The following is a 24,312-nucleotide window of genomic DNA, read 5'->3' on the forward strand; positions in this document are numbered from 1 at the left end:
TGGTGAGGTCCAAACGACGTCCCATACAAAGGGGTATGCCCTGTTCGTGGACTCGCTCTTAATTACAAACAGTTTTTAGAATACGTTAAAGTTAAAGTGAGTTTTTACAGTTTTTTTTTCTTAATTTCCAGATCACAAAATTAAGTGGAAAATAGGTTTTCCGAAAAATGGTCAAGTTTTGGAGCTTTGGTGTCTTCAGAAGAGTTGTTGCAAATGGATAAGGACAACTTTTGGTTTAGTTCAAAATTAGGGTGGTTCACGGTAATTTTGAAAATCTAATTTTTCAGGAATATTTTTGGGAATTTGTTCGTCTTCTAGAAAGTTGTTGGAAATTCAACAATTCAGGGTTATGTTTTAGAAAATGTTCGAGGCATTTTTAGAGCTCTAAAAAACGAACATTTTTATTTATTGACAGGTCAATTTGAACTGAAGGGTCAAAAGTTACAGCAATTTTAAGATCAAAAAGATGCAAATTTAAAACTGAAATATCTTAAAAAGCCGCAGGCCAAATTTTGAGCGCCAGGTTGCATTCGTAAGAGGAGATTTGGGTTAACCTATCATCAATCAGCATCATCAGGTATCTTTTCAATATTCAGAGTTACCTAATTTCCATACCAGACCGTCACGTCCAAAGGGTCAATTCCCTGCCAATCCCAAATGTCAACCTCCAAAAACCCCACAAACCTACCTCTTGAGCTGCTGCGGCAGCTGGGGCTGCAGCTGAATCTGCGGCACAACCTGCTGCTGCTGCTGCGATTGCAAACTCAACTGATCCCCTCCAGCGCCACCATTGCCACAGGCCACTTCCGGTTCCGTGTCGGGCGTGTCCGGCGGCAGCGACATCGGGCTGCTGTCGACGGACGGCTCCGCCGACGACTCCATCATGTGCAGCAGGTTGTCGTGGGCCGTCGCCCGGAGGTACGAGATTCGGCGCGTCTTCCGCTCATCCTCTTCGATGGTCAACGGCTGCTGGTGCTGCTGCTTCTGGCGGAGGACCACCTGGTTGGAGTCTGCTTTGCGTGGGGGAATATAAAGGGAATTTCGCGTTAGTGGGTGGAATTAGAGAATGGAGATTTGTTGTTTTTTTTTTAGAAAAAAGCAGATTTTCTTTTTTTTTGGGTGAGTGATTGTGAGTGCAGGTGTGTGAGTAATAGTTTTGCGCATTTAAAAGCTGTTAGCGATAGGCGATAGAAGACAAACCGAAAAAGCATTCAATTAAAACTTTTAAGATCGTTTTTTGCCCCTTTTCGAAAAAGTAACCTCGTGGCCAAAAGTGATTGTGTTACGTGCGTGGGTTAGAGAGAGAGAGAGGTGGCGGAGCACATTTCACGAGGAGGTCGATTATAACCACTGTTATTGGAGGGGGAGTGGCGATCGATCAACGCGCGCATCGATCGCCGTCATTCATAGGAGGAAATTGAAAAAGCTTGGCGTGAAAAGTGGAATCTTTTAAAGTCGCCATCAAAAAAGCTAGGAAGATATGATAAAATATATGCGCGCGAACGCGCGCACTCGATTGAATTACATAAAAGCTAAAATTAATCATACTCTTCGGGTGGTCCCCGCGTGAGAGAGGTGGAAAAAGCGATTTTTAAGTGACGAAAATAGGAGCAGCAGCAGCAACATCATTGGTGGTCTACTGACCACAATCTCAACACCAAAGTATCACTTATGCGCGTTGTGCCATACAATTTTTGGGGGTAAATGATATCCTAACGCAGTCGATGTGAAAATGGTAATTCGATAGCGTAACGTGTTTTTTTTTGTTAATCTAGGAAAAAATTGTTGAGATTTTTTGCTGTAGAAATTGGGAACGATCGCGTTTGTTATATTATTTTTAAAACGTTATTTTTTTCAACGGTTTGTAACGTACTGAGTTCAACCCTCATTATAGTTTCACAACATTTGATACCAGAAATAAAAAAAATATTTTTTTTATTGAAACTAACAAAAAAAACTAAACTAAACAATAAAAACTAAAAAAAAAAACTCAATTAAAAAAAAAGAAAAAAAAATCAAAGCATGCACTAACAACAAAACAAACACAAATTTAATACAAAAAATAAATGAACTGAATATATATCCTGATGCTTTTTATTCATGTTTATCGTACTTAAAACTCACAGTTTTTTTTTAAATTAGATAAACACAATTGATTTGAATTTTAAAATAAGATCATATAAGATGCATACATATTTTGATGCAAAACCCTAAATTCTCCCAATCAATCTGGTTAAAAAAAAACAAGAAGCAAGAACTCTTACTCACAATACTTTTATCTTGAGTTTTTTATAATGATCTCGAAACTTCACAGTTTTAAAAGCTGAATTTGGAAGGTTAAAAAAGTGATGGTTAGATATTACCTTTTTTCGATGTAATTTCACCTCAGTTTACATGGAAAAATGCAATTACACAGAAAAGCATGTAAATTTACAAATTTTTCCAAGCGCAAGATGAGTTCACACATTAAAAACTAAATCATGATAATATTACTTCTAGAAATGAGTACATCCTTAATGTCTGAAAAAATAGGTAATTTTACTTCTAAAAATGTGCAAATTTATCACTTTTTGCGCGATGTTTATTTTTTTGTTTGAATTTAAAGCAACACATCATAATCATCAAAATACACAATTGCTTACTGAGCACATTGCTAGATGTTTTTACAGTATTTAACTTTTTTGAAAATAATCATGTTGTCAAAGCAAAATTTTACATGGTGCTTCAGAACATATTTTTTTCAATTGCAAATTTCGAGGTATCGTACTACACAGAAGAAAAATCTTGGTAAAATTACATCTGGTTATTTCATTTTCCATCTAAAAAAATATGAAAAATTATCTATGAAAATGTGTAAATTTACATCTTTTCATAAGTAATTTCACGTATTCCACATAAATTTAGGTGAAATTACATCGGAAAAGAGGAAATATTCAACCATCAGTTTTTTTTCCAACCTTCCAAAATAACCTTTTTTTAATGAGTCGTTTCAAAAATATACTAATCATCAAACTTAGCAAAGCTTAAATTTACATGGATCTCCCAAACATAATTTCCTCAAAATCGTATTTTTTTAAAACATCGAAATTTACAAAACTTTGGAAAGTAATATGGATGCTGAAAAGTACTTTTCCGTATTATTATTTCTTTAGCAGTTAAACAACGGAAATGCAAAAAGTATATTTTTTGCAAATATAAAAAAAAAATATTCTCGTGCTATTCTGATATCAAACATTAAAAATTAGAAAGAATTATGTCCCAAATCGAAAATATTTCAAAAATACATACCGATTTCAGCTATGTTTAACACTTATATTGCACATTTTGCAATCATCATAAAAAAAAATTAAGCGAAACAAAATTCCAATTAACTTTTGAAACAATAGTTATGTTTTTGTTCTTAATATTTAAAAAAATAAATAAATTTTAAATTATTTATATTGCGACAGATAGTAAAAACACATATATTAAAGGGGGCTTTGGTAGAAAATTTGTATTTAAAATTTCTCACAAAATACTAATAAGTTTGACTAAATACTATATTTGTTTGATGAAATTCAATTTTTTAAGCATTTTTGAAACTTACGATACGCAATTTAGGTTATAATTCAAAATTAATTTTAAATTACCAACAATTCTGGAGTTTTTTTTAAAGGTCCAATAAACCAAATTTCCAGTTTTTGCTTTTTGGGTGTTTTTGACACCGCCTTGGGGTATTGAAAAACACCCAAAAAGCAAAAACTGAAAATGTTGTTTATTGGACATTTTCAAAAAAAAAAATAATAAACTCCAGAAATGAACTAAATTTCACCTTTAATATGATATGGTTGTTGAAAGATGCGAAAATTTGCATGGCCTTTTAAAAAAAATATTTGTGTATGTATAAGACTACTGATATTTTATTTAAACTTTTAAAATATGAACTAAATTTTGTGAACAGCTTTTCGAAGCTTCGATTTGTTTGATTTCTTTACTGCTAATAATAAAAGTTTACAGTTTTTACACTAAAATTTATGTTGTGGAGATCAAATTCAAATCTTCGGAAGATACTAACTAAAAGACTAAATAAAATTTTGTGAAATTTTAAATACATTGCACAAAAAAAACAAGACTGCATGAAATTTTTATTAAAATTTCAAGGCTGTGGAATTTATTCAGAACGTTTTCCCTATTTTTGTTTATTTTTAATTGGGAAAGAAAAATGTTTTTTTTTGCATTCTTTTGAACATGAGCAGTTATTAAAAAAAATGCTTTAAAAAACTTTTTTTTCAGTACATTGATATTAACATTTTAAACTGCTCGACATTATAATTAGGTGACTTTAGTTCAAAATCTAGCAGAGATATGAAAATCTATACATTACTAGTTAGCTGCATTGTCCATATCGACTTTCATAAATCTAAATTTCAAAAAATCGGCTGCGTAAAGCAAATATAATAAATCTTAAAAGTTTTCGCCAAAAAAAAATAAAATTTCAAAGGTTGGTATGATCATTCAAGTCCCGCCCGTGTGGATCAATCGGACCGCGCACTGGACTCACAATCCAGAGATCGCCGGTTCGAATCCCGCGGCGGGCGCTCTAAAATTCTTTGTGTAAATATGGGTATTCGGCGCCGTCGCTCCGTGCCATACTTTCATACACTTAGGAGCCCAGGGCGGCGAAGTCCTTGTAGATAAAAGGAAGACACTAGTGGTTGGTACTAGCAATGGTGGCCGACAGCTATAAAGTCAACTTCGTATGATCATTCATTATAACCTTTTTTACAATCTGTTTGCAAGACATTAAAATATACTTTTTCAACTTTTTACAAAATAAATTTGACATTTGATTGTGTCATTGCCGAGATATTTGATGTTAGCAGTTCAAAAAACGTGTGCCACAATACCTCAAATCGGTTCAAATTGTTGTTGAAGACTCGTTAAACCGGTTCCTTGAGCATGACGTGGGCCGATTTTCATTTCGTTTTTTTTTTAAGATAAAAATACACAGTTATAAATGTGTAAATTTGGAAGGCGTAATTTTGGAAGGTTGAATATTACCTCTTTTATTAAGTATTTTTTACTCAATTTAGACTGAAAAAGTGACATTACACCAGAAATGTGATAAAATTACACATTTTCAGAGGTAGAATTACACTTTTTTTTGTCATAAAGGTTGTACCCCTTCCCATATGTAATATTACCATGATTTTTTTTTCCTGTGTATTTGTTTTTCATAGTAACCAACGCAGAAAGGGTTCTGTGAACGAATTACAGAATCTACAGAAGAGGAAGGATGCGTGGACATACCCTACCAAATGCTCCGTCATTATTAGAATAGAAATCTCAGTTGTTTAGTTAAAAATTTAGTATTTTTAGTAAATGTGGTCAATAAAATAAAAATAAAACATTCCGTTGGAAAGTAAAGAACACAACCAAAGCTCAAAGGAAAAGTATAAAAAGAAGAAAAAAAGTATAAACAACATAAACAACCTGAACACAAATTCAACGTCGTCGGTCGGACGGGCGTCGTCACCGGCGCCACCATCGGTGCCGTTCCGCCGGATTTAACGACCACATTGGCAGCTCTACCGCCGCCATCCCCATGTTCCGGCACAACCGACAGAGGCTTACAGGAGGAGGAAGAGGAACTGAGCAGGGGAGGAGCGGGAGGCGTGTACAACTGCATGTCCACGTCCGCGTCAAAGCCACTTCCGGCGCCGCCCGGACCCTCACCGTCGTGCCCACCAGGTTGGCTGTGCACCTCGACGATGGTTTGGTTCCGGTGGAGCAACTTGAGTCGGAACTGCTCCTCGGAAAACGGTTGCTGAAGGCGGTGGGCCGCGGCGTACGTTCTGGCCGGTGGAACCGGTGCAGAACCAATTCCGAGGGAGAGTGACGACGGTGGCGATGAGGAGGAGGAGGTGGGGAAGGAAAAGTGGGACAGGTGACCGTGGGTGGGCGGGGCCGAGGAAGGGGGCGGACTCAGTGCGGACGGGGGCGGCACGAATGATCCCGCGGTGGCCGGTCCTTGTAACCAAAATGCTAGAAAAGAGTTTCGGATGTGTGCGTGAGGCGGGGAAGAGAGAGAGAGAAAGAAAGAGAGCGACACAAAAACATAAGAAAAGAAACAATAACAAAGAAAAAACAAAACAATTTGCTGAAGGTGCTCCATCGACGGCAGAGAAACAAAACAAACAAAGAAAAACAGAAAAAGTGTGCCTTTGTGTGTGTGCTTGTGTCTTTGGTGCACTTGTGTTGGTGGTGATGTCCTCTCGACCCAGATCCGTGTACTAACCTGTCGAGTTGCGGACCGCGTGGCGGTACGAGTTCTCCCGGACCGGACGCTGCCGGAGCAGCGAACACGACCCCGGTGTGTCCTTGGCCGACGTCGGCAGCGAGTGTTGCTGGTCGTCGCTGCTGGCCGTGGAGGCGGCGTACAGCGACGCCATCGGATCCTTGGAGCCGCTGGATTCGACCGACAGCGAGCGGACCCGCACCGGCGTTCGCCGGGACTCGGAGTCCGAGCTCACCGAGCGGGGCTTTTCCTCTGCGGGGAAGAAGAGTTGAAGGAAAAGGGATTGTTAGTAAATCTTTGTTTTCTTTTTTTATTAGGAAATTATTTTATATTTTCAAAGATTTTTTTTAAGTTTTTGCACCACTTGCACTGATTAATCTGATTTCAAGTTAGGTTTAAAAAAATTTTAAACAAAGAGAATAATTTCAGCAATACCAATAAATTTGAAAGGAAAAATAAATTCCAAAGATTATTGATCACACTACTCGACAAAACAAAACTTGTGTCAAGGGATTGACGATATCTCATCCGTTCCTGAGAGAAAAGGCATCCCCGAATCCGATGCAATCGACAGAATTTGATTTTATGTCCACGCGGACTGATGCGAATCTGGTAAATTTTTTAACATAAAAAATCGAACAATTTAAAAAAAACCATGCGTCTCCTCCCAATTATATGAGCCATCTACAAGAATATGGAAGCGCCTGGTGCATAGCCATTTCCTTTAAGCACAACGGAAACAACCAATACAAATGTATAAAAAGTTGTCAAGTTCTCGGGGTCCACAGCTAGCATTTTTGTACGATTATAAAAAATAAATATTAAAAGTTTAAAATTAATTTATTTAAAAAACATATTTTTTGATTTATTTGTTTACTAAAATTATATGTATCTCAAAGGTCTATAGGTACTTCGGGATGTCCATGGTCATCCAAGGACTGCCTGGAGTTAAGATCTACGAGTCTACCGCCGTAACAAGCAAGAGGTCGTCGGATTTTGACCCCGGATCTTGTGCGTATAGCATCAGTGCATATGGTAGACTACTATGTGAATGTGTTGGGATGTCCATGATCATCCAAGGACTCCCTGGAGTTAAGATCTACGAGTCTACCGCCGTAACAAGTAAGAGGTCGTCGGATTTTGACCCTGAATCTTGTGTGTATAGCATCAGTGCATATGGTAGACTACTGTATGAATGTGTTGGGATGTTCATGGTCATCCAAGGAGTCCCTGGAGTTAAGATCTACGAGTCTACCGCCGTAACAAGCAAGAGGTCGTCGGATTTTGACCCCGGATCTTGTGCGTATAGCATCAGTGGATATGGTAGACTACTATATGAATGTGTTGGGATGTCCATGGTCATCCAAGGACTCCCTGGAGTTTAGATCTACGAGTCTACCGCCGTAACAAGCAAGAGGTCGTCGGATTTTGACCCCGGATCATGTGCGTATAGCATCAGTGCATATGGTAGACTACTATATGAATGTGTTGGGATGTTCATGGTCATCCGAGGACTCCCTGGAGTTAAGATCTACGAGTCTACCGCCGTAACAAGCAAGAGGTCGTCGGATTTTGACCCCGGATCATGTGCGTATAGCATCAGTGCATATGGTAGACTACTATATGAATGTGTTGGGATGTCCATGGTCATCCGAGGACTCCCTGGAGTTAAGATCTACGAGTCTACCGCCGTAACAAGCAAGAGGTCGTCTTATTTTGACCCCGGATCTTGTGCGTATAGCATCAGTGGATATGGTAGACTACTGTATGAATGTGTTGGGATGTTCATGGGCATCCGAGGACTCCCTGGAGTTAAGATCTACGAGTCTAGCGCCGTAACAAGCAAGAGGTCGTCGGATTTTGACCCCGGATCATGTGCGTATAGCATCAGTGCATATGGTAGACTACTATATGAATGTGTTAGGATGTCCATGGTCATCCAAGGACTCCCTAGAGTTAAGATCTACGAGTCTACAGCCGTAACAAGCAAGAGGTCGTCTTATTTTGACCCCGGATCACGTGCGTATAGCATCAGTGCATATGGTAGACTACTATATGAATGTGTTGGGATGTCCATGGTCATCCGAGGACTCCTGGAGTTAAGATCTACGAGTCTACCGCCGTAAGAGGTCGTCTTATTTTGACCCCGGATCTTGTGCGTATAGCATCAGTGGATATGGTAGACTACTATATGAATGTGTTGGAATGTCCATGGTCATTCAAGGACTCCCTGGAGTTAAGATCTACGAGTCTACCGCCGTATCAAGCAAGAGGTCGTCTTATTTTGACCCCGGATCTTGTGCGTATAGCATCAGTGGATATGGTAGACTACTATATGAATGTGTTGCAATGTCCATGGGCATCCGAGGACTCCCTGGAGTTAAGATCTACGAGTCTAGCGCCGTAACAAGCAAGAGGTCGTCGGATTTTGACCCCGGATCATGTGCGTATAGCATCAGTGCATATGGTAGACTACTATATGAATGTGTTGGGATGTCCATGGTCATCCAAGGACTCCCTGGAGTTTAGATCTACGAGTCTACAGCCGTAACAAGCAAGAGGTCGTCTTATTTTGACCCCAGATCACGTGCGTATAGCATCAGTGCATATGGTAGACTACTATATGAATGTGTTGGGATGTCCATGGTCATTCGAGGACTCCCTGGAGTTAAGATCTACGAGTCTACCGCCGTATCAAGCAAGAGGTCGTCTTATTTTGACCCCGGATCTTGTGCGTATAGCATCAGTGGATATGGTAGACTACTATATGAATGTGTTGGAATGTCCATGGTCATTCAAGGACTCCCTGGAGTTAAGATCTACGAGTCTACCGCCGTATCAAGCAAGAGGTCGTCTTATTTTGACCCCGGATCTTGTGCGTATAGCATCAGTGCATATGGTAGACTACTGTATGAATGTGTTGGGATGTTCATGGTCATCCAAGGAGTCCCTGGAGTCTACGAGTCTACCGCCGTAACAAACAATAGGTCGCCGTTTGGCTTAAGTGGTAAGCAAGGATATACGCACAAGATTCGGGGTCAAAATAAGACGATCTCTTGCTTGATACGGCGGTAGACTCGTAGATCTTAACTCCAGAGAGTCCTCGGATGACCATGGACATCCCAACACATTCATATAGTAGTCTACCATATGCACTGATGCTATACGCACATGATCCGGGGTCAAAATCCGACGACCTCTTGCTTGTTACGGCGGTAGACTCGTAGATCTTAACTCCAGGAAGTCCTCGGATGACCATGGACATCCCAACACATTCATATAGTAGTCTACCATATGCACTGATGCTATACGCACATGATCCGGGGTCAAAATCCGACGACCTCTTGCTTGTTACGGTGGTAGACTCGTAGATCTTAACTCCAGGGAGTCCATGGATGACCATGAACATCCCAACACATTCATATAGTAGTCTACCATATGCACTGATGCTATACGCACATGATCCGGGGTCAAAATCCGACGACCTCTTGCTTGTTACGGTGGTAGACTCGTAGATCTTAACTCCAGGGAGTCCTTGGATGACCATGAACATCCCAACACATTCATATAGTAGTCTACCATATCCACTGATGCTATACGCACATGATCCGGGGTCAAAATAAGACGACCTCTTGCTTGTTACGGCGGTAGACTCGTAGATCTTAACTCCAGGGAGTCCTTGGATGACCATGAACATCCCAACACATTCATACAGTAGTCTACCATATGCACTGATGCTATACACACAAGATCCGGGGTCAAAATAAGACGACCTCTTGCTTGCTACGGCGGTAGACCCGTAGATCTTAACACCAGGGAGTCCTCTGATGACCATGAACATCCCAACACATTCATACAGTAGTCTACCATATGCACTGATGCTATACACACAAGATCCGGGGTCAAAATAAAACGACCTCTTGCTTGTTACGGTGGTAGACTCGTAGATCTTAACTCCAGGGAGTCCTCGGATGACCATGGACATCCCAACACATTCATATAGTAGTCTACCATATCCACTGATGCTATACGCACATGATCCGGGGTCAAAATAAGACGACCTCTTGCTTGTTACGGCGGTAGACTCGTAGATCTTAACTCCAGGGAGTCCTCGGATGACCATGAACATCCCAACACATTCATATAGTAGTCTACCATATGCACTGATGCTATACACACAAGATCCGGGGTCAAAATAAGACGACCTCTTGCTTGCTACGGCGGTAGACCCGTAGATCTTAACACCAGGGAGTCCTCTGATGACCATGAACATCCCAACACATTCATACAGTAGTCTACCATATGCACTGATGCTATACACACAAGATCCGGGGTCAAAATAAAACGACCTCTTGCTTGTTACGGTGGTAGACTCGTAGATCTTAACTCCAGGGAGTCCTCGGATGACCATGGACATCCCAACACATTCATATAGTAGTCTACCATATCCACTGATGCTATACGCACAAGATTCGGGGTCAAAATCCGACGACCTCTTGCTTGTTACGACGGTAGACTCGTAGATCTTAACTCCAGGGACTCCTTGGATGACCATGAACATCCCAACACATTCATACAGTAGTCTACCATATCCACTGATGCTATACGCACAAGATCCGGGGTCAAAATCCGACGACCTCTTGCTTGTTACGGCGGTAGACTCGTAGATCTTAACTCCAGGGAGTCCTTGGATGACCATGGACATCCCGAAGTACCTATAGACCTTTGAGATACATAAAATTTTAGTAAACAAATAAATCAAAAAATATGTTTTTTAAATAAATTAATTTTAAACTTTTAATATTTATTTTTTATAATCGTACAAAAATGCTAGCTGTGGACCCCGAGAACTTAACAACTTTTTATACATTTGTATTGGTTGTTTCCGTTGTGCTTAAATGAAATGGCTATGCACCAGGCGCTTCCATATTCTTGTAGATGGCTCATATAATTGGGAGGAGACGCATGGTTTTTAAATTGTTCGATTTTTATGTTAAAAATTTACCAGATTCGCATCAGTCCGCGTGGACATAAAATCAAATTCTGTCGATTGCATCGGATTCGGGGATGCCTTTTCTCTCAGGAACGGATGAGATATCGTCAATCCCTTGACACAAGTTTTGTTTTGTCGAGTAGTGTTATTTAATAATGGTATGTTTTAAGAAAATATAATCGCTATATTTTATCAATAGTTTCCAATCATGTTTTTTATTTAGAAATCATTATTTTTTGTGGTTTTTTGCCCTATGATTTTTGGGGAAAATTTGACTTTAGGACTTCTTGGTTTCTTGGTTTTTAATTTTGCTCTTCTATTTTAAATGTTTAGCCAAGTCAAATAGTGAAAAAGTTAAGGTAAAAAACGTGTGGTTTTTTATTGGTTTTTGTGTTCATATTTTAGCTTGCTATTTTTGTCCTACTATTCCATACTTATCATTAATTTATTTTTAAACAAAAATCTAATGCAGAGAAAATCATTTATTTCATTTGACTATCAAATCTGATTTAGAGGATAAAAAGCAGGGCTGTGGAGTCGGAGTCGGAGTCGGAGCTGGAGTCGGTGGAGTCGGGTCTTTTTGGGAAGCCTGGAGTCGGAGTCGGAGTCGTAAAAACTCGAACAGCTGGAGTCGGAGTCGGAGCCGGAGTCGGCTAAATTTTATTAGCTGGAGTCGGAGTCGGAGTCGGAGCCGATAATTTCTGATTACCCGGAGTTAGAGTCGGAGTCGGAGTTATCTTAAATTCAACAGAAATTATGTTTATTTTTTATTTTTAAGTATTTGCTACACAGAAAAAAATAATGTTAATTTGGAAGCTGTAATTTTGGAAGGTTGAATATTACCTCTTTTATGATGTAATTTTACCTCAATTCAGACTGAAAAAGTGACATTACACCAGAATAGTGGTAAAATTACACATTTCCAGCGGTAAAATTACACCTTTTTTCTAACATAAAAGATGTACCCCTTCCCAGATGTAATATAACCATGATTTTGTTTTTCTGTGTATAAAACAGATTAATTTATAAAACTTTTTATATTTTTATTTTTTTTTTTTCAATTTGCATGCGCTGTGTTGCCATTTTTATTTTTTTAAGAGATCACTAAATGATAACCCGTTAATCACCTCTTACCCAAGTATATAGTATCATCATAACTAAAAAAAAACAATATTGGTTTTGAAGTCAGAAATATTTAATTGATTTTTGACTGCATCCTTTTGCCAATATTTATGTACCCTTTAAAGTCAAATTTGACCAAATTTAATCTAGTTCTTTCTGAAAAAGTACACACACAGTCATCTCATACCCCGATAGCGAATGTCTTGGTGGTTTTAAGTAAATTAATGTTCAGGAAAAAAGTTACGAGGTACATCTTAAAATATGAATAATAATCATTATTTATGGAAATCGAAAACAAAAAAAATCACTGACAGGATAACTCTTCCAACAAATATTCAACGATTATAGCAATCCATTACATGGAACTCAACATGCGCATTTTGTTTATAATTTTGTACAAAAAATTAAAAGTGTCTGAGAATGTTGATCCTTAAGCAAACTATTTTGATATTGTTGCAGATTATCGTTGAACAAATCTCAAGATTTCAGGATTTCAACATTAAAAAAATATCCGTGACTTAGAAAATATTTATCCTGTGGATTTTTGTTTTTTATCCAATTCTAATTTTTTTCATATATTTTCATTGAGGCGCTTTGTTTTAGTTGAAGATGCAAGAAGTATCGCGCGCCTTCTTTTAAATATATAAAAAAAATAAAAATTCAAATAAATCCAAAATTTCGAGGTAAATTTTTTCTAGGTCACGGATATTTGAAAAGGACCCCTTAAGCGTTCTTACCACGAAATTTTTTAGATAAATTGATTTGTAATAATAAACTTCATCAGCCTTGGCGTGATGTCCATGTACGTCTTAAAAAATTCTATGGAGCTTTACAAAATAATTTCGTTTAAAATTGTTATTTAAAAATACAATGTGACTATGATAGTCACTGTGCTTCTTATAAAAGTCAACTGAAAAGTGAGCAAATTTAATTTTTATGCTAAATCAATCATTAAGGCCAGCTTTCTTTTAATGATCATTAAAAAAAATAACAATTTAATATTTTAGCTTTTAATCAATTTAAAGAAAATTTGAGGTTATGTAAATAAATAAAAATTCACTTACCAAACTGTTTTTCTGAAAATGCCTTCAAAACTGGCGTTTTTATTTCTGTTTCAATAACGTCTAAAACTTGTAAAACTAGTAACTTTTTTCCGGTTTTTTCCACTTAAAGAGTTTTTAAATAATCATATTTATCAATGTTTTAGAAATAAAAGTAAACTAACTTTTAAAATATTTAAAAATATGTGGAGTCGGAGTCGGAGTCGGAGCCAACCATTTTTTGAAAGCTGGAGTCGGAGTCGGCTAGAGTTGGTGGGCCGGAGTTGGAGTCGGAGTCGGAGTCGGCTGGATCTGAAAGCCGGAGCCGGAGTCGGAGTCGGAGTCGGCTAATCCCAGAAAGCCGGAGTCGGAGTCGGAGTCGGAGTCGCTTGAAATATGACCCGACTCCGCAGCCCTGATAAAAAGTGCAAAGTTTTATGTGATTGTGAGAACAATTCAAAGAAGAATAATTACGCTTTAAAAATACCATAAATATCATAAATTATGCCATAACTGTAATAAACATATTTTTATACAATTTTTGAAAAGTTTTTGAAGACTGAAAAGAGCAACTTTTGAGCTAAACGAAAAAAGTCATATTTTTTCAATGATACGCCAAAAATTATTTCCAATCAAAAAGTAAATTTTTTCAAAACTTGAAAAAAAATTTTCAAAGAGTTTACCAATTATCTTTTTTCCATAAAAGATTGCTCAGACTATTGGTCTGATGTTAATAAATGAAATCTCTATGGAATTTCCCTAAATTATTTTCAAAATTTAAAAAATCAAGCATAACATTGCAAAGGGTAAAAAACACACATTTACAATTTATTAAAAACTGGAACGACAGCTACTATTTGTCCGATTTTCAAAGTCAAAAACCGAAAGTTGTAGAGTATTATCTCAGCCATCTAATTTTTTAAAATAAAATATTTTGTTGATGCTTTGCTCTAAAGTGCTTTCATTGATTTCCTTTAACAAATAAATATATGAAATAAACATTAAAATAAGATTTTTAGAATTTATTACACAGCAAAAACAAATCCGATGGTAAAATCGCATGCAAAAGCATGCACATCACCCGCGTCAAAAAAGACACTTAACAGGATTCAAACCCAGCACCAACGGTAAGGACTGGCGCCTTAGCCCGCTCGGCCATCAGACCGATGAAGAATGGAAAAGATAAACGCATCCGAAATGTCAAGCTGATACATTTCGGTCAAGTAGGTTTCCCATACTGGTGGGCTACATATTTTAGGGTGTAATATTACATTAAATTTCATAAAATAATGCAACAAGTTGTGTCGTGCACCGAGTTCACCTAGTTGGATAAATACGAAGAGTGCTGAAAAAATCAAGTTTTGCAACGAGTTCCATACAACATTTTTTTGCAATTCCGAAAAACACCCATTGAGTGAAATTTTAAGCAAAATTTTCATGTATTTTGTCAATAAATCGTTTAAATCAAAAAATGTTGAAAAGAGTTACTTTTCGAACATGTGCTGACAAGTTCAACTTTTCAGCACCCATTTCAGTACTGAAAAAGTAGAACTTTTCTGCATTTATTTTGAAAAGTGTTGCTATTCGATTCTGTTATGATTGGTACAGAAAAGTAGGCTATTTCGTCGTTCAAGAATGACAGGAAAAGTAAGTAGTTGCACGACGGAATTGCAAAAAAAAAATACATCCAGGCCTGTAATATGCAGCTGGATTAGTATTTTTTTCAGCAAACATTTTAGTGAGCATGAGCATGAGCATGAGAGATCACCCATGGTTGCCCCTCCGTTGCTATCATGATAAATTGTGTATATTTACATTAGGTTCATTGGAAATTTACATTAGATTCATTGGAAATTTACATTAGTTTTGAAAATTTACATTAGTTTTGGAATTTACATTAGTTTTGAAATTTACATTAGTTCAAATCAACTAATTCTGATTGGCCAATGGGAATGAAAACCTCGACTTGGATTGCAGTAGGAAAAGGGTGTGGCCTATGTTCTATTTTAAAATGAGTGAAACGGGCAGCAAAAGGAAATTATGGTTTTATTTCACAGGTAGGGGGCGCTTTCTCGTCGACGGCCAAGTCGAATAACGCTGGACTGGAATCGAACGGACGACGGGTAGAATGTTCGGAGTTACTGCTGCTACCCGCTGCCGACTGAGCCATCTTCGCATTTTATAAACGAGCGGCTAAAGCATCAACTTGTTCAGGGCGAGGCTCAGGCAGTGGGCCAGCGAAGTATGAGAGCGATAGAAAGAGAACCAAATATTACTATTTTTAGTTCGGGTACACACAACAAAATATTTCCGAATGTTACATCATTTATGATGTAACACTTTTGCACGTCATTAGACATTTAAATTTAAATGCAATTTGATGTAAATTTGCAACAAATTATACGTAAAAACATGATTTTACGTGTGATTCATCCGTTTACATCGAATCTCACGTTTACATCAACTGAGTTTACATGTAATTCATTTTTTACGTGTCGAGTAAATTCACACATTTTTTTCTGTGTAGTTTTGAAGTCAACGTTTGGCAGAAATACATTGGATATATGATTTACATTAAATAGGAATTTACAGGAAGCCGAACACGGGTAGAAATTCATCAGATTTGAGTTTCCATGCTCAACGTTTCCATTAGATTCATGATTTACATTAGATTTAGATTTACATTGGAGTAATTTCCATGGCTTTTTACTCTTTAAGGGAACAGCATCTAATTCCAGCGTGCCTCTAATGTTGGCAGGTCAGAACTTTGACGTTCAATTAAAGCTAATTAAAAGCGTTTTTAACTGAAATCGAGTGATAAATAGTTCAAAAAGAAGTGAGCAAGCTAGTTTCTATCAAAAGTTTTGCAACATTAGTAGTTTAAATAGTGAAAATAAGCAAATTGGATGGAGTTAGGAGCAAGTGCTTAACCTGCCAAACATACGAGAATTTCCCCTACATCATATTTCAACATTACATTGAGTGAGTTTACATAAGAAATAGTAATTACGTGCTGTGTAAATTTACATATTTTTTTCTGTGAGGTTTTTGAACAAACCCATAGCTCTCTTTTATTACGTAACGCAAAATCAATTGTTTTACGCAACGCAAAATACATTTTTTGCGTTACGTAAAAAAAGAACATTCCCAAACATGCTAAAAATATTTATAAACGCAGGGGAATGCATTTTATATTGATTTCAGCTGATTGCACTTGAACTTCCATTAAAATTTTGAAGTTTTTTGAAAAAAAAATATGCCCCTAAATTTCAGCTTAAATAAGTAAGTTTTAGAATTAAAAATTAGCCATGTGTGCCCATTTTTAATTGGTTTTTTTTTCAGGTGGATTGGTAGATTGGAAAAACACAAATATTGAATTTATTTCAAATAGGACCGATAGTTGCCGAGCTGTTGACAACTAAAAAAATTAAAACCGATTGGCAAACACTTAAAAAAATCTCAGTTTCAATTCTTTACTTAATTATTCATAGCAAATATATGCCAAATTTTCAAAGTCAACATTAAATATTGAAGAAAATCAGCTTGGAGAAATATACCCATTTCCATCACTCTAAATGGTGGTGTCTGAGTGATGCTCGATAATCCGGGGTGTTCCTTGAAATTTACTAAAACCAAGTACACCAACGAGTAGAGCAGCTTTTTGTGAACATTTCGGTTTAATTTGGCTTTTACCAAAAGTTATGGGTAATTCTCTACCAACTCACACGAAATCGGGAAAAGTTGCCCCGACCCCTCTTCGATTTGCGTGAAACTTTGTCCTAAGAGGTAACTTTTGTCCCTGATCACGAATCCGAGGTCCGTTTTTGATATCTCGTGACGGAGGGCGGTACGACCTTCCATTTTTGAACATGCGAAAAAGAGGTGTTTTCAATAATTTGCAGCCTGAAACGGTGATGAGATAGAAATTTGGTGTCAAAGGGACTTTTATTTAAAATTAGACGCCCGATTTGATGGCGTACTCAGAATTCTGAAAAAACGTATTTTTCATCGAAAAAAACACTAAAAAAGTTTTAAAAATTCTCCCATTTTCCGTTACTCGACTGTAAAAATTTTGGAACATGTCATTTTATGGGAAATTTAATGTACTTTTCGAATCTACATTGTCCCAGAAGGGTCATTTTTTCATTTAGAACAAAATTTTTCATTTTAAAATTTCGTGTTTTTTCTAACTTTGCAGGGTTATTTTTTAGAGTGTAACAATGTTCTACAAAGTTGTAGAACAGACAATTACAAACATTTTGATATATAGACATAAGAGGTTTGCTCATAAACATCACAAGTTATCGCGATTTTACGAAAAAAAGTTTTGAAAAAGTTACTTTTTGCGTTTCTCTTTGTTTCGTCGTCCGTGTCTGTCGCGGGTGACCAAGAACGGCCATGATCGATGACGACCAACTTTTTCAAAACTTTTTTTCGTAAAATCGTGATAACTTGTGATGTTTATAAGCAAACCCTTATGTATATATATCAAAATTTTTGTAATTGTCTGCTCTACAACTTTGTAGAACATTGTTACACTCTAAAAATAACCCTGCAAAGTTAGAAAACACGAAATTTTAAAATGAAAAATTTTGTTCTAAATGAAAAATGACCCTTCTGGGACAATGTAGATTCGAAAAGTACATTAAATTTCCCATAAAATGACATGTTCCAAAATTTTTACAGTCGAGTAACGGAAAATGGGAGAATTTTTAAACTTTTTTAGTGTTTTTGATGAAAATACGTTTTTCGGAATTCTGAGTACGCCATCAAATCGGGCGTCTAATTTTACATAAAAGTCCCTTTGACACCAAATTTCTATCTCATCACCGTTTCAGGCTGCAAATTATTGAAAAACACCTCTTTTTCACATGTTCAAAAATGGAAGGGTCGTACCGCCCTCCGTCACGAGATATCAAAAAACGGACCTCGGATTCGTGATCAGGGACAAAAGTTACCCCTTAGGACAAAGTTTCACGCAAATCGAAGAGGGGTCGGGGCAACTGCTGTGTGAGTTGGCGGAGAATTACCCTTATTTCTATTTCTTTTACAAGCAGTTTACAAAAAAATTCCAAGGTCTATTCTCGTCAGACGAGAAAAACCTGTTGCCCACTCAATTTCTATTATCGGCATACTTTTTTTTTCATTCAGCGCACATTTGTGGATACCAGTTCATGTTATTTGAAACAAACATTTAGGAGTAAGCTAACAAAAATTAGCATTTCCACATGAAGTCTTCTCACTCTTACACGCGCTGATGGTGTTGGTCTCGCCCAATTTTCGGCAGCCTTCGGTGAGAATAGGTAAAACGTCAAGTGACTCAGGGCGTTTGTTTTTCTTATAGTGCTTGCCCTTGTAAGTTGATGGCCTAAACAGTTATTTAGGAGCTTTAATCGAGCAACAAACTCTCCATATGCCGAAGATAGATGATTGACGAGAATAGGTATATTTCCCTTTTTTAAATCAAATTCTTTTATTTTTTTTTAGGTTTTTATGTCTTCTAAAAACGGGTAAATTTTTTTAACCAATATTTTCAAAAAGTTGGTAATAGTCTCAAAAACACAATGTACCAAGTCGATCAACAATATCTCAGTGAGGTCATGATATTAATATCGTTTGGAGTTATTTTTGATCCACAGACAATGGATCTTTATGAATTATGTTTTTTTTTAGCAGTTATGGGATTGTTCAAAGTTCTGATCTATTCATGTTGCAAGATATCAGTCGAAACTCACCTGTCGACCTCCTCCAGCCGGTACTTTCCGCCTTCAGTTCGAACTCTTTCCGTCGCACGGCCACATTCGGCACGACCTGCTTCGGATTCATCCTTAAAAAAAGATAAAAACAACAGTTTAAAACCTGCTTCCAATTCTCAAACTTTAACCTTGCGAAAACTCACCGACTCAGCTCGCTCTTGTACAACTCCGCCCTGTCGACCCCGTCCGGCGACAGCGGCCGGCCCGACTCGAACAGCTTGGCCTTCTCCGAAACGACGTGCATGCTGGCGGGCGACAGGGGCAGCGCCGACTGCGACCCGCTCAGCTGCTGGTTCTGCTGAATGAGCAGCAACGAGGGCGGCGCCGACTTGGGCTCCCCATTCGTGCCGGCGAAGAACTGCTCCCGGATGGCGGACATCGCGGAGCTGTGCTGCTCGCGGGCCGCCGCCAGGCTGGCCGCGTGCGTTTGCGTCCCGGAGGACATTTTCGTTGTCGTTGGCCGGAGTAAGGAATCTTGCTGGTGGTGTTGGTGGTTGTTGCTTTCGTTTGCTATCACAGGCATTGTTGCGTTTGAGGGTGGCGGTGGCCACACGGACTTTTGAAGCCGGTTCGGGCGGCCGTAGAACTCGCGCTGCTGCACGTCGGAGGCGGCGGCAGCACAGGAGGTGGGGGCCGGCGCTGGGCGCCGCAGGAATTCCTCCTTCTGCTCGAAGCTCTTGCGCAGACGGGACATTATTGCACTATCGCCGCCCCCCATCAGGACGACGTCGTTGGCCGAGAGGGTCGCGGCCGATTTCACCGAATCGTACGAACTTATCGAGTCGCTGTCGCGGCTGTGCTGGAGCAGCATTTTCTGCTGCTGCTGCTGCTGGGCCAGGTACTGCTGCTGCTTGATCGGGTCAAAGTCGAACACGACCGGCTTGGGCTTGGGCGCTTCCGCTGCGATCGGGGGACTTCGGATCTTGGGCACTTCGGCGTAGATGGCGGCGGGTTTGTTGTGGTTGCTGGTTGGGGCCACGGCCGCGGCACTTTCGACGATTTCCTGCAGCGTGCTGTACAGAGATTCCTGCTTTTCCTGGACATCGGTGAGGACTTGCCGCTTGCCACCACCCGTGGACGTCCGGTGGTGGGAGGAGGGCGTCGAGGACGCCTTTGGAATGAAGAGCTGCTGGGGCTGGGGTCGCTGGTTCGTTTCCGGGTTGTAGGCCGTTTCGCTAAAGTACTGTTGAGAGAGACAAAATAGACTTGTTTGAGAATCTTCAAGCGTTGCAAGCCGCAATCACCCTACCGTTTGCAGCAAATCGTAGTTCTTCGGCACGACCTGCAGCGTGAGCGTCTTAGGCGTCTGCTGGATGGTGGCGACGACCTGCGCGTACGGCAGGCTCGCCACCGACAGGCCGTTCACGGCGAGCAGCCGGTCGCCCTCCTGCAGGCCCGCTAGGAAGGCCGGCGAGTTCGGGTGGACCTTCTTCACGAACACGGTGTCCATGGGCTGGGCAAAGTTGGGCATCCCGGCGGCGGCCGCTAGACGGTCGGCGCCCGGGTCCGGGGGGTGCGCGTCCGGCGGTGGGTACACGATAAAGTGGCGCAGCGTGAAGCCAAAGTCGCCATTGTGCCGGTGCAGCACCACGAGCCGGGGCCCGCTCACGAGGCCGGAGGAGGTGACGAGAATCTGCGCAGAGAGAAAAAGGTAAAATTGTGGAAAATTAGTAACAGTCAATTTTTGGGTGTTTTTTTGGTAATTTGATCGCTCTCTCTCGTGCACCCGAGCGGGGGTCGACCGATTTATGATTTATAGCCGTGATTAACATTTTAATTTGCGCCGTGGGGCAGGAAGTGGAAGGGTCCGGTTATAGGTTAGTTATTTATCACGTGAGAGGGCTACGACGGACGTGTGATCACCGGACGAGATTAAATCGATCGGCATCGCTGGACAGCGTTGCGTAAGGTGGTTGAAAGTGTAATTTACGACGAGCTTGATAAGGTTAAGAAAAGAGGGTGTGTAAACTGCTTGTTGATGGGAAATTTAGATATGTTAATCGAATTGCTATCTCCATGCAGTTTAGAGTTTTTAAAAAGTTTTATAAAATAACATTTTATCGCAATGTCGCATTCTAAGCTGTTATCTCGTCCAGATAAACCGTAATTCCCAACACTCGAATCGTGTATCGTTCACTGAATCGTCAGGCGATAGCGATTAAAGTGGTTCTACTTCACATCTAGGGTTAGTGATTTTTTCACGATTTCACGAAAAGCGTGAAATTTAGAAATTTTCGTAAATACTTGTGAAATTTAACATTTTTCTCAAAAAATTGTTGCAACATTTTACTATCAGTCAAACGAAAGAAAATATTTAATTTTTTCATGCAGTCTTCAGCAAAGTTGTTGGTATACGGAAAAAAATCCATTTTTTATTTAACTTTTTATGACTGAATGTTGAATTCCCAAAATACGTTTTTTATAATTTTAATTTTTTTTTATGTTTTAAGCTACTAAAAAAGTCATCTTTTTATAGAAAATTTGGACAAACAACTAAAAATCACTAAAATATGTTTTTTTAAATGCAAATCTGATTTGCAATCAAAAAGTTTCTTGTAGTTTTATGATTATTTTTTTATCTATTCCTTTTTGCCTTCCTCACCTCAATGAGGAAAGGCTTTAAAATCACTCGAAAAATGAACTTCTTTATTCGACCTCGTAGACCCACCTTCACGTATATCTATCGACTCAGAATCAAATTCTGAACAAATGTCTGTGCGTGTGTCTGGATGTGAGTCCGTGCACCGAAAAATATGCACTCGATTATCTCCGGACTGGCTGAACCGATTTGGACCGTTTTGGTCTCATTCGATCCGTCTTGGGGTCCTACAAGACCCTAGTTAATATTATGAAGTTTAGAAAAGTACTTCAAAAGTTATGCTAAAAAAACAGTTTTAGCTTAACTTCGGAAGATTGTAAAAAGGGTGGTTTTTGTAAGAAAACCCGTCATGCTATATATTATTAGAAAGGTATTTGAAAGACCTTTCCAACGCGTTAAAAAGATTGAAGATCTGACTACCCCATCAAAAGTTATGAGCACTTAAGTGTTATTTATAGACTTTTTTGAAGCCGGATCTCAAATATTTTGATGAAAAAGTTGTCCGGATCTATCATGCGACCCATCGTTGGATAGATAATCAAAAGACCTTTCCAACAAGCCCAAAAGATTGAAGATCTGACAGCCCTATCAAAAGTTATAAGTACTTTAGTGTTTTGATACACTTTTTTGAGGCCGGATCTCAGATAATTTGATAAAAAAATAAGTGTTATTTATGCACTTTTTTGAGGATGTGTAGTGTCTTCACTCTATGAATGTGAGGAAGGCACCAACCACCTAAAGGTGGATTAAGTAACGTTTTTTAATAAAATGTACCGTGTTCATGTTACAGCCACTTTTGGGTATTCATTTTCGTTTTTTTTAGTTTAAAAAACATCTTAAAAGAAAAGCACATCTAAAAAATATTTTTTAGGAGCTGAGTAAATTTGCTATGCTCTTATGCTCTCTGGAAATTTGAAAATCAGGCAATACATTTCTGAGATACAGCCTCACAAAAGATTCGAATCGATGAAAACGTATTTCTCTAAGTATCACCTAACAAGCCTGTAAGTTTCAACTGACGATATTCAGGAAATTGTTGGTGCGATTTTCAATGTTAACGATTGAAACTTTTGCAAAATTTTCTGATAAAAATGAAAATATTTCAAAAAATATATAAGGCTACTGCAAATAAAAAAACGTTACTTAATCCACCTAGGTGAATGGGGGCTTCCTCTTCTCGGTTCATACACAAATAAATGTATTGAGAATGTACATGTATATATAGAGGCGATTCGTTGATTGAGTTCTAAAATTCAACTAAATTGGTAATATTATTGTTCACAATGATAAAGCTTAATTTTCTGGGTACAATGACCCTTTGTACGACCGCAAAGGATTTAAAATGGATTTTTAAAACAATTTAAAATAATAACTTTGCGATCCTTTTGACTGAAAGCAGAATACTTAGTATATAGTCTAGAGACTTACTAAATCGAATGCTATTCAATCCGAGTAGAAGTAAAATACGCCCATGTTCGTCGACGAAAATCCATGTAAGCAATGCACGCGAGTTTTTACACCGTGACGGCATAGGGGGATGGCGTCACTATTTTTAGACCACGTTTTCCACTTTTTCTTATCGAAACCGACTACTTTATCGACTTCATTTTGCTGGGCGAGATAGGACGCCGTCTATTTTTAGACGATGACTCAGCACTTTTGCACTTAAAAAAACCAGATGGCAGCACGATGTAACGCCACGTCCCTATGCAGTGCTCGAACGAGTCAAAATTTCCGCAAACTCTCTCCTTCTCTCGCCTTGCATTCCGCTCTCACCTTCTACAGCTAAAGCGAAAATTTAAGAAAGGGTAAAAAGTGTATCGCTAACGGAGTCGATCGATGGCTCATGGATAGGTATCTAAGAACACATTACATATTGTCATTTCCCGAAATGACTTGACTTGTCTTGGCTTGGCGAAGACGTTTTTGAGGCTATTCTGGTCCTGATTTGAGGTCGGCGGAATCTTAGCATGCTGGACGCGATTCACAAAGGGAATTTTATTTCCTAAAATGACATTCGAAGCACGATGAAAAATGCTTTCGAGTGAAGTATAATAGTTCTGGGTTTTTTAGCCGGATGGGCGAACCAGCATGTGATAATGCATTGGTATCGTCAAAAATAGCAGTTTAGTGCAGATATTAGCGACTAAGCCTAATAATTCGTCGAGATATGTATCTCATTGGATTGGGTTTTGAAAAAGCTTTACAAAAATGTGCAACATGCCGAAATTTTGGTTAATTTTGGCCACGTTTTAGTCGATTTGGAGGCGGCTGAATGCAAACAGTTTTCTTAAAGTGGCTGTAACTTTGGCTAATTTCAATGGATTTTTGTCCCGTTTCAGCCGTGGATGGAGGACATTCCAGACTACCTAGTTGTGCAAAAATGAAGCAATTTTGAAAATTTTTCATCGTTTTTGTTTTTCCATTTTAGTTTTGCAAATCGTTTTTCGTAAATATCTTTTGACAGGAAAGGGCTACGGGGAAGATTTTCAATAGCGACTTATCGGAAGCTAAGAGGGATCGAA

At 38.7% G+C, this 24,312-nt stretch overlaps 1 protein-coding gene across 1 annotated transcript in view; it reads right to left on the reverse strand.

Annotated features, from left to right (window-relative positions):
- LOC6054180 overlaps window positions 1–24,312 on the reverse strand; it is a 279,137-nt gene that overhangs the window by 61,224 nt on the left and 193,601 nt on the right. The window contains 6 exon segments of the mRNA XM_038266527.1: window positions 689–1,010; window positions 5,473–6,024; window positions 6,278–6,529; window positions 19,168–19,259; window positions 19,332–20,371; window positions 20,438–20,821. Coding sequence (XP_038122455.1) covers window positions 689–1,010; window positions 5,473–6,024; window positions 6,278–6,529; window positions 19,168–19,259; window positions 19,332–20,371; window positions 20,438–20,821 — 2,642 coding nt within the window.

Source organism: Culex quinquefasciatus, chromosome 1, assembly GCF_015732765.1.
Source record: "Culex quinquefasciatus strain JHB chromosome 1, VPISU_Cqui_1.0_pri_paternal, whole genome shotgun sequence".
NCBI lineage: Eukaryota > Metazoa > Arthropoda > Insecta > Diptera > Culicidae > Culex > Culex quinquefasciatus.